Raw genomic sequence first — 11885 nt, forward strand, 5'->3', positions numbered from 1 at the left:
CCTTAGGACTGTAAATACTGACTCTGCAGCATCTCCAGTCCCAGCTGGCCTAGTTAGCTGATTCCTAGCCTGGGGATTGCAGGATTTACTGCCGACTTAGGGAAGATTCTCAAATATTGGCGGTAAAATCTGACGGGCCGCTATCATAGCCACTACTGTAATGATTTTAAAAAGGTGAGCCATTCTTAATAAACGACACTTGCAAATGAGGTACATGGAGGGTCACTAAATTTTCATGTGTCGATCTCTGGTGATAGCGATCGGCACATGTGCAGAATATGCCCACAAATTAAAAAAAAGACCCTAAATTGAAGATCGGCAAAAGGGATGCCCACTCCTTCTCTCTGCCGCCATCAAGCAACACCCCTCTGGCAGCAGGAGGGATGCCCACGCCCTTCCACCACTGTCAAGCAAATGCCCTGATACCCACCTCCCCAGCAGCGGGAGGGATGCCCATTCCCTCCTGCCACCAAGCAACACCCCCCCGGCACCTCCCTGGCACTGGGAGGGATATCCACTCCCTCCCGCCGTAAAGCGAAAGCCCTCGACATCCCCCTACAGGCAGCAGGAGGGATGCCTACTCCCTCCCTCTGCCAAGCAACAACCCCCTCCAATTCCCCACATGGCAGCGGGAGGGATACCCACTCCAGCCACCAAGCAACTGCCCCAACACCCCTCCTCCATCAGCAAAAGGAATGCCCACTCCCACTGCTAAGCAACAGCCTCCTGACACCCCCTCCCAGGCCTCCAACGATGCCCCGTCCCCCCTTGTTTACAAAAGCCAGCAGGAGGGATGCCTACTCCCTCCGGCCAGCAGGCTTGCCTCTTCATAATGGCGGGCCTTCTCCTCCCTGATGAATCCTGGGATGTGCTAGGTAGGGGCCTAAGGTTCTCATTGGCCCAGGTTGCTTAAGGCTCCTCCTATGGGACGGGCCTCAGGTGTCTGGGCAAGGTTAAGGAATCACCCGGTGATAATAGAGAATCGCATGGAGTGTTTAAATATTAAAGACCTTGTTGTAATACATTTACATGGCAGAGTTGGAGACTGCTAGGAAGCTCGGAAAAGACCACAGTAAGCTGTTTTGATAGTCTGCTGCTAAAATACATCAATGCTAAACCGGCTGGAACCGGTTTAGCGACCATGTTAAAGTTTTGAGAATCTTCCCCTCAGTGTGTGAGCCCTACATACTGTGTATGGAATATGATATAACCCTAGAGTACATTTGTAAATGGTATGTATAGGTTTTATTATATCATGAATAATACTGGTGTTGATGGTATTGTAGAGACCCTAGTAACCCACACAAACAGCTTTTATCAGCTCTAATCCTTCCTTAGATACTAACTTTGTTAAAAAAAAAAGAAAAAGATTTTTGCTTTGGAGTTTGTAGACTTTTTAATATACCTTTGTTTTTTCCCCTATATTAAACAAGACAGCACTAACACTTTATCTTTGTCTGTTCCCAGCGAAAGACGAAAGTCTCCTCTGTGTCCCGAACACCCAAAACACAGTGAACTACTTTGAAAGCTGCAAATGGAAGGTTTGTTTAAGGCCACAGATGCATCAGCAGAAATTCACCAGAATATTAGTAGCCACAGTAGGAAAGGATGCATCAGACAATCTTTTCATTAGTAGGCAAAAGTCCCCCAGGCTCATTGACACAGTTTTAAGCACACACAATTAATTTTGTACAAGATTCTGCCTGGCTTTGTCAAAACCACACAAGATAAATTATCTGTGGCACTCCTGGGGGTTTACTTTAAAGTTCTTTCTTGCAGAATGGTGAAAGTGTGTGATTTATTTATATATTTTTTTGGTAGGGGGGGGGAGGGATCTGTACATTTGGTCCACATGCAAAATTCATTGCACGAACAAAAAATATTTGCAATTTGGCAGAATGTTCAAATATTTTTAATCTAAAAGGGATCCTTTTATTAACATGCACCTAATACAGCAAAACTCTGAAATTTTTTAATGCTAACATCATGTTAAAAATATTTCTAATTTTTTTTGGGGGGGATCATGCCAAGAGTAAACGTTCCTGCGCTAACCAGCCAGTGCATCTACATTACTGCATACTAACTGCTTAATGCACAGATACGTAAAACTAGGAGTGGAAATATCCTAAAAAGATGGTTGACATGATTTGATTCTAAAACATACTTTTTATTTATCCAAAAATAGCTCAAAAAACTCAATGCACAGATACCACATGAACCTAGGCCCAGATTCTATAAACAGTGCCTAAAACATATATGCCAAGGAATGCGGCACATAGCTTATGTCAATCTTAAGTTAGGTGCCATTTATGGAATTGCGCTTAGCAGTGCCTAAATTGGACTTAGGCACTTGTAGGCAAGAAAAACCTTAGACGCGCCCTATTTATTCCAGGGTTTTGTTGGCCTAAATACCAGCACTTGTGTTCAGTGGCGTAGTAAAGGTAGGAGGTGCCCGGGAAGGTGGCATTCCCAGGCCCTCCTCTCCACATCCCCACTCCTTCCCACCCAATTCCACACTTGCGCTCTCCCTCCCCCCCATACCTCTTAATCTTCACCAGTGCGAGTGGCTTCTGCTTGCAAGCTTCTCGCACCAGCATTGGATTTCCCTCTGACATCACTTCCTGGCCCTGTGACCCGGAAGTGATTCAGAGAGGAACCAGGCTGGCGCGAGCAACAGGCAGAAGTTGCTCACGCTAGCGAAGATAATACGGAGGCAGGGGGGGAGGGATGGTGCGAGGGTGGTGTGGTAGGATGGAGCTGAGAGGTGCCAGTGCCTCCATTGAGCTGGCACCCGGGGTGGTCCATTTCCCTCACACCACCCTTATTACGTCACTGCTTATGTCTAATTTAGGCACCTACATGCAAAACACGCCCACGATCCACCCATGATCCCCTTTTAACCACACCCAGTTTATGGTAGGTGCCTTGGACTAGGCATCTAGATGAAAGTGGTAGGCATCTAGCAACCAATTAATTTAAGCCAATGAGGTGCAGATTGCTTGTTATCAGCGCCAATTAAACTTTTTAAATAATTAAGTTAAGCACCTAGATTTACTAGGCGCACCAATTTAGGTGCCTTACTTTAGACATCTTTTATAGTATCTGGCCTTACTGCCTACAAAATGGGTGGTAAGGGCTCAAGTGGTAATTTTAAAATATGGTCCGATCCTTGATGCAACGTGTGAAATGGGTCCCCGTCAAGGATATAAGTGGTTGCCATATTTTGAATTTTTTGATCACACATTGTGTTCAATTATGCTTTTCACAAAGGAGTTCAAAACGATGAAGGTATTTTTTTCTGATGAAAGATATTTAGTCCAATTTAGAGGTGTCAACATATGTTGAATGGTAGCATAGTATCACCTCGGAACCTCTGAGGCTTTTCCCCTCCATTTTTCATGTGGTAGACAGAGATCTTATCTAATTGGTATTGCTGCACAATTTTCTGACCTCTTTTTGTTGAGTTTGAGCATGCACTAATGGCAACATTAGCACACATTAGTCTTTAATGAAATAAATTTTTTTAAAAAGCTATTTTTATGGCTGCAGTAAAAATGGCCTTAGCATGCAGGAAAAATCCACATAAGGGCATGCTAAAGTCACTTTTTACTTCAGCTTAATAAAAGGACTCTTAGGGTTATCATATGGCTCCAGAAAAAGTAGGACGGATTGAGATATCCGGGTTTTACTTCCATTGCTTTCATTAGAAGTAAAACCCAGATATCTCTATCTGTCCTCCTTATTTCCATTGCTTTCAACTGAAGTAAAACCTGGATGTCCAATCCATCCTCCTTTTTCTGGAGCCTTATGGTGACCCTACCTTAGATAGTGTCCATTTCTTAACATGTGGTATATGCATTTCAAATTCTGAAAATCAGTCTAAAAATTCATTGGCTTTTCTTTGGTACTTTTTCTGCACTTTCCTTGTAATGAACTCTCCTTGCCTTTATTTGCTGTAAATGTGCTGGCCTAGCTCCCCTTGTGGTTCTGAAAGCTTGCATACTGAACCTTCCTTAGCATAAGACAAGGACCATCTCTAGCCAACCACTTGTTTGGTTTTCTTTTAAGGTTGTATCTGCAAATGATCACGCAAACGTTGATTCCACTGGCTTCCAGCACAGTTTAAGTATGTGCCGGGAATCGGGACTGTTTTTGCTGGCTCCTGGGATGTATTCTCTCTCTGTAATTAGTCTCTGCAATCGCACTGACCAATCCATGCACCCCACCAGCAACCACCAAGAAGCGAGCAAACAAATCTCTCGCTGCTTACCCCTTTAGTAGGCTGTATCATTTAGTTAATAAGCGAAACATCTGCCAGAAAATATCCTTACAAAAATAAGAAGAAAGTTAGAAAACATTATGAACAGGACTTGCAACTTTTCTGTTTGCAAAAATATTTGCTTCATGTTGTAAAATCTTAATGGTGGCCCAGCACTGACAGGGATTGAGACTGATTCTCTGCTAGTTTTCACACACAAAAAAAGGCAAATATATTTCTTAGCATGGAACTGCCTTAAACATTATCTGGTCAATGCTGTATGGGTCAGCTGCTGATATCCAGTGGCACTTAACTGAATATTAACTCTGACCAGCCAATTTTGCAGTGGGCCTTTGAGGGTCTTTCTGAGGGCAGAATCAGGGAGGAGCTGACAGTTATGTGGTGCCCAAAAAGCTAAGCAACCAAACTGGATCACATAAAAAGCAGTTCAACTTTGGTCACTTATCTGTGCAAATGCTGGCACTGAATATCCCCTGGAACCACATAGCTCTGGGGTAGCAGTTGATGTTCTTTGATGTACTTCCCTCTCCCCTGTAATTCTATTACACTCTCCCAAATCCCCCACTGATCCAGACCCCCCTCTCAAATTCTCCCTTCTATGGTAGACCCCCCTCCCCAAAATCACCCCTCCCTTTCAGGGCGTATTGAATTTCCTGGGGGTCTTCTAGGCAAGAGCGATCCCTAATCACTCCTGCCCGTCGTTAAAATGGCTGCCAAGAGCTCTAGTGGTAGTTTTGTGGTACAACCACTAGAGGTCAGCCTTCCATAAATTTATGTTAGCTGTGCAGGTTCACTGCATCTAGTTATGGTAGGAGTAGAGAACTAAGTGGGCATAGTTAGTACTGCTTTGTGTATGAATCTATCTGCCCACTTAGCTATGTAGGCATGGGCACTAAATATTGCCAGCACCCACATAACTGCAGTTGCCACCCTGACTCTACCTTTGCAACACCCCTCTCTTACCCGGTTTCCAAAAGGGCCAATTTTTGCTGATTCAGTGGCACTGCCTAGATAAAGGCCCCTTTTACAAAGCCACAGCAGAGATGCTGCAACGAAAAATGCACCAAAGCCTATAAGAATTGAATGGGCTGTGGTGCATTTACTGCGGCAGCATCGCTACCGCAGCTTTGTAAAAGGGCCCTAAATGCTGCTGAATATTGGCAGTTGGTTCCCTGAGCCTCTCCTACCCATGTAAATCACTTTGAATATTAATCCTTTAACCTTTTAAGCTCCTAAATTAAGATGAATTTTCAGCCGAAAACTTAAGATTCCTAACCCCCCCCCCCTTCCTTTTACAAAGCTACGCTAGCAGCTGCCACTGCGGTAACTGCTCTGAAGTCCATAGAGATTTAAAGGGCTTTGAGGATTTTGCCATGCAGCAGCTGATAACTCAGCTTAGTAAAAGCAGGGTGTGGGTGTGGGTAAGTTTGGCTGAAAATAGGTCATAAAGGGCTCCTTTTACTAAGCTGCGTTAGGGCTTTAACACGTGGAATAGCGTGCGCTACAATGCCACGTGCGCTTGACGCTAACGCCAGCATTAGCGCGCGCTAATCTGCTGCATGCGCTAAAAACGAGCCCAAATTTAGGAGCCTAGCTTTTTTTTTTTTTTTTTAATACTTGGACTAATGTTTATATTTTTCATATTCTCTACAAGTTTAGGGGCACACTATGTTAGAGTTCCTTATTTATGTTCATAATGTTTCAGCTCAAGACCACTGAATACTCTTGGTTGGTGGAGTTCACAGAACAAGCAAGCAAAGTGTTCATGCATTTTCCAATCCCTGTGTTGGCTTACATACCAGCACAAAAATTATATACAGTATTTGACTTTTAAGTATGAGTAGACTGACCACACTTTTCTGCAGAATCAAAGCGGGGTTACTTGTCTTTAGAGGTTCTAGAATGCATCAGAGGTTCCTTCCTCGGGGAAATGACTTTGTAATTAGCTAGATCTCTCCATGGCATTCTTCTGCCACAAAAATAATGAAATAAATAAAAAGAGGTATGATTTTGTGGAAGAGCAAAGCCAAATAATACCAATAATACATCTTTCAGAAAAAGCTAACTGCTGAACTGACTGTTCTATTTTGTTTCTTTTTTTGTTTCAGGAACACTGGTGTGTGGTTTCTGCTGCTAATAGGTTGCCTGTTTGTTTTGGTTTGTTTTTTTCTTTCTGAAAAATCAGCAGTTCTGGTGTTTTTTTGACCCTTTCGATGACTTGTGGACCAACTCACTGTAGCTGCTGGATTCGACCGAGCCTTTACGAGCTGTCTGCCCTCATCCAAGTTTTAAAAAGACGAAAACAACTGCTGCACTTGATTTGACCCTTACTGGACTCAAAAAGAGGGCTGCACGGTCTTTGTTGCTCAAGTTCTCGCCGTTCTCTGTTTTGCGTCCTGCAGATCGAGACTCTTCTCAATGTAAGATGCTCCTCGAAGATTCCACAGAATTCAGTTCTGGATTTCATGTCCTTTTCCCTGAGGGGTTGTGTATGGGAAGGCTTTAAATCACTGTCCCGTTATATCTGTAGCACATAGAAAGAAATGCAGCATCAAAAATGCCACATCGCTCCCCTCTAAATGGGATATGAAATAGTACAATGTTTCCCAACCCAGTTCTCAGGGAACCTCCATGCTGATCTGGTTTTCAAGATATTCACAATGAATATGCATGAGATATATTTCCATGCACTGCCTCCACTGCATGCAAATATATCTCATACATATTTATTATGGATATCTTGAAAATCAGACTAGCTTGGGGTTCTTAGAGGACTAGGCGGCGAAACCGTGAAGGACATCCCAGAAGCTAGAGCAGTGCTCCGCAGTCCTCTCCTGGAGGCACACCAAGCAAGTCAGGTTTTCAGGATATCCACTATGAATGTGCATGAGATAGCTTTGCATACCATAGGTCTTCAACATATGCAGATTTATCTCATGTATATTCATTGCGATTCTGAAAACTGGCTAGGTGTGCTCCAAAAGAGGGCTGAGAAACATCGAGCTAGCGGAAGACATTTTGATTTCTTAGTCACCAACCCTGAATGCAAACCTGTTTTTTTCTTGGGAGGGGAAAAGGGAACAGGCAGAGCAATTGCTGGGACTTTAATATCACATGAGGCCTCTTTGGCAGTACTGAAAATTGTCATTAAGGTAGAGCATCAGGTCTTTTGGCTCACCTGCTCTAGGCTCCAGTATGTCTTACCACAGGCCTACTTGAATGTCAGAGGATACAGATGCTGCCTCTTAAAACTATTGACTCCCTGACCATGCTTCACCTCAAGAAAGATATCTATTTGGTTTGTTGCAGTTGAAGCATTAGGCCTCTCACATGTTCTTAGCCTGTCCAGGCTGACTAGTTGAAGGTCAGTATAAGACAATATTCTTGTTTAATGAAGATGAATTCAAACTAAAACCCACAGTTATTCACAGCTACATTTATAGGAAAATTTTATAAGAGGACATCTCTGTCAAAGTTGGAAAAAGATGCCTATTTTAAGCCTATTTTATAAAGGCAATATGGGTACCTAAGTACCTCTATAAAATAGCCACCCAGAACCAGCCCCAATAATGCACAAGAGCTGTTGTACAAATTGACATCTGCTATGACAGTGTAAATGTGGGCATAAACTCTTTGCCTGTACCCGTAAATTTTATATAATATGTATATTGCATCTCTGCCCTAGTGCCACCCAAACTATACCCCTGGAACCACCTACACATAGATGGCATAAAAGTAAGCACACACTTTCCATGTGCCTACTTTTGCAGATGTGTACCCATACACAATTTTATAAGAGCTCTTTACACATAGAAAATTCTAAAAGATTCTTTCCTCTGATTTCTTTGCAGGCACCAATTAAATGGGGCACCATTTGGGGATTTCAAAATGAAATTCCTATGCATTCTTCTGCCTGGCCACCATAACCCCAACATAGACTCTTTTCCCAATGAAGGGTTGGAGGGAGCGCAGATTTCAGAGGGTTTTTATTTTTCCTGTGGCTAAAAACCCTTTGAAAATTGGCTCAAAGAATTAAGATAGGGCAGACATCAAGTTCAGAAAAAGATATCAGTGCCTGAAATGGGGAAGGAGGTCATGGATTTAATATACTGCCTTGCTGTGTTACAATCAAAGTGATTCACATTTATTATATGCAAGTACTATCTCCGTCTCTAGTGAGCTCACAATCTAAGTGTTTGTACCTGGGGCAGTGGAAAGTTATGGTTTCACCAGTATTATTTTTTTTTTTTATCTTGAGGAATACTTTACAAAAGCAGAACTGTAGCTGAAGTACGTTGTGATGGATAAGGAGCACACATATCGCAAGTTAGTCAGAGAAAATTGTAAAAACTGAGAACAAATCAGCCAGGCTGTACCCACCCATTGTAAATCACTGACAAGTAACAGCTGGCTCTGAATTGCCCTTTGTTTGCTGTGGCATGTTGGCACTGTATGTATTGGTTCTGTGATGGAAGTATCCATTAAAAGCAATTCCAGCCCTCCACCCCCCATCCAGTTGGTATAAAGCTGGTCAGAACAGCAAAACAGAGAAACGTGTAAAAAAAAGCTTACAATATAAACTCTGTAAAACCGCCAACTTTGTTTCTGATATAGCAAAGTAAACTTTTTCATTCACTTCATTATTCACTTTCCTTAAACTGAGTCACAGTATATGTGATTTTAATAATAATAATAATAATAACTTTATTTTTCTATGCCGCCATAGTCAGACGACTTCTAGGCGGTTCACATTGAAAGAAGGCTGGACATTCAGCGAATTACAAATGTGTGAGGGGAAAGTTGCAGAAGAAAGGGGGGGAGGGAATGTAAGCGGGGTTGAGCGGGGAGGGGATGTGAGAGGGGGTTGGGATTGCCTGAGAGATTGTTTCGGGTTTGTAGGGGAAAAAAGCGTAGAGCGAAGGGGGATGTCATAACCTGTGTATGTTTGAGGTTACACCTAGATGACATAGAAGAGTTCCCAGGGCTCACTTAACCATTAGACAAACTAGAAACTTGCCTAGAGTGGCAACTTCTGGTAGGGCAGCAAAGAGCAGCTGCAGCGAGAGCATAACTAATAGGTCCTAACAGCCACATAAACTCATACAACCATCAGCATACACTTTTACCCACAGGAAGGGTGGGTAGTTTTCAAATTGTCCTGAATACCTAGCTAAATGGCTTTTGAAAACTGCCCTCCCTGGGAGTAATTTTGTAATATAGGGCACCTGTCAAAAAAACCCAGCCTAGTTCATAAAAGCAAATATAGGAACCTGTATACCCTTATATAAAAAAATAGTTCTAAATCTTGAAGCATGTGTTTGTTTTACATGTGTGTGCCCCAGCAATGCAGTGTGTGTACTTTTTATGTGGACATACCTCCATGCAGTTTTATAAGACCCATTTTCTGTTTGTAAAGCATATATACTGTATATATAATGAGAAAAGAAAAAGTATGATGTCCAATTAGGTGTTTGTAGAGGACTGTTCTGGATGGGTTTAGAGGATTTTTCTGATTACTGGGAGGAGGCACTAGGGGGGTCTGTAAATTATAGCCCCCCTTTTACTAAACCGTGATAGGGTTATTAGTGCAGGGAGCCGCGCTGAACGGTCCATGCTGCTCCCGACTCAGGAACTCTATGATTGTCAGGAGCAGCACGGAGCATTCAGCGTGGCTCCCTGCGCTAATAACTGCTATCGCGGTTTAGTAAAAAGAGGGGTGGGATGGTAATTGAGCTGAAGAACTAGATTAATATCCTCGCATGGGCTCTGGGCATTCTGGGGCTCAGTTTTCTACCGTAGAACCTGCAAGGGGGAGAGTATTTGGTTTTCTTCTTTTAGTATTGATGACTGCACAGCACCTTGCTTCCTGTACCAGTACCCTGCATGGAAAGAGGGCATGCAAATTTCTCCTGCTCTATATGTGAATAGTAAGAGTGCACGTGCTGTGGTAGAAACAATGAGGATCTTTTTTTTTTTCCTAGAGAAGAGCTAGCTCCCGGGTTCCTAGATAAAACTTCCCTTCAGGAGCTGCTGCTTGCCACTTCTAATCTAATCTAGTATTGCTGGGTCGCGCTAAACCTAAACAGGTTCAGGGCGACTTACAAGCATCGAAGCGGTTTGTGCTATCACAGGACCCTAGTACGAAAAAATGAGGAGACTGCAGCAGTAAAACATTATTGCCTATAGCATTTTAGAAAAATTTGGTATCTATTAAATTCCTATTATTTAAGTGGTTAATGTTTTAATGTTAATATTTAAGTAGAAACTCAGCAGATATTCATGGTTTTTTAAGAGGGGTGTATTGTACTGTGATACTCTATGCTGTATTGTTAAAATATTCAATAAAAATATTTATCTTTAAAAAAAACCAACGATTTAGCATGTAGGACCCTTGGCATTCGTTCAGGATGAACAGAGGCATGTAAATCCTGAAGCACTGAGTAATTTTTACACTGTATACTTTAGTGCCAGTAACAATATTCTGCTAGACTTTTAGATTTATTTGCATGTAATTTTTGCTTCCAATGTCCTATTTAAATTAAAATTGTGTGTACTACTGAAGCGGTGGTCAAACAAACCAGGAGAAAGATCTCCACAATCCAAGTAGACACGAACAAACCACAGTGGAGATACGTAGTAATGGTATGCAGTTTATTCATGAAACGTAAAAGTAGGTGGCTCGACACGCACGTGTTTTGGCCGATATGACCTGCCTCAGGAGCCTTCCTTGAAAGGATCAATTACTTGGGTAAATCACTTCATCCAAGTATTCTTAAGTTCGTTTGAAGATACCATACGGGTCTCTGCACAGACAAACATACTTTTACATTTCATGAATAATCTGCACACCAGCATTACTTCGTATCTCCACTGTGATCTGTTCGTACTGCTGAAGTTGACCACTGCCCTTAGATTTTCAAATATATGGAAAAAGGTCACATACTCTGACTCAGCAACATTCAAAATCAAATTATAGTACTCTCTAGCGAATCCTTGATTAAGGCTTTTGCCACACTGATTTTCCAGAGATGCTCTGCCAGATAATTTTAAAGTGGGACACTTTTCTTTCTCTAAAATTTAGATCCTACAATGTTAGAAATTCTACATGAGCTGTATGCAAACCTAATAGCATGTCTAAGCTGCTCTAAGGTGTATAATAGTGTCCCCTGCTGTAGGACACAGCATGGAACATAGCATAGAGGGTTTTATTGATGTATAGTTCCCCATTTTCCATGTAACTGAGGATTCGGTTTGCAACTTTTTCTATTTTGAAATGCTGTTTTTCATTGGCTCTTCACTCATGCATTTGTGTTTCTCCTGGTATAGACTGCATGGTGAATTCCAGGAGTCTGTATTATAATTGCCATGTTATCACTAAAATCCTACATTTTGTCCTGAGTTACAGTTGAATTATTGTATAAATATCTATCATACTGCTAATTCTAAATGGTGTGATTTTCAGTAAATTGGAAGATAGGCTTAAACACTTCAAATTCTGTAAAAGGTGAAGTCACAAGGATTTTCTTAACATAAGGTGATGTTGTAAGTCACCCTAATTACCTTATACCCACACTGTTTTCACACTCTCAGCCCTCAGAGATGCCAC

At 42.1% G+C, this 11885-nt stretch overlaps 1 protein-coding gene across 4 annotated transcripts in view; it reads left to right on the top strand.

Annotated features, from left to right (window-relative positions):
* MYLK4 (myosin light chain kinase family member 4) overlaps positions 1-9080 on the top strand; it is a 175864-nt gene extending 166784 nt beyond the window's left edge. For all 4 annotated transcript variants that reach the window (XM_033934850.1, XM_033934852.1, XM_033934851.1 and 1 more), the window contains 2 exons: positions 1468-1541; positions 6388-9080. In XM_033934850.1, the coding sequence (XP_033790741.1) occupies positions 1468-1515 (48 nt within the window). In that variant the 3' untranslated portion in view covers positions 1516-1541; positions 6388-9080. The remainder of the gene's footprint in view (positions 1-1467; positions 1542-6387) is intronic.
* Positions 9081-11885: the final 2805 nt, after the last annotated feature.

This window comes from Geotrypetes seraphini, chromosome 2 (genome assembly GCF_902459505.1).
Source record: "Geotrypetes seraphini chromosome 2, aGeoSer1.1, whole genome shotgun sequence".
NCBI lineage: Eukaryota > Metazoa > Chordata > Amphibia > Gymnophiona > Dermophiidae > Geotrypetes > Geotrypetes seraphini.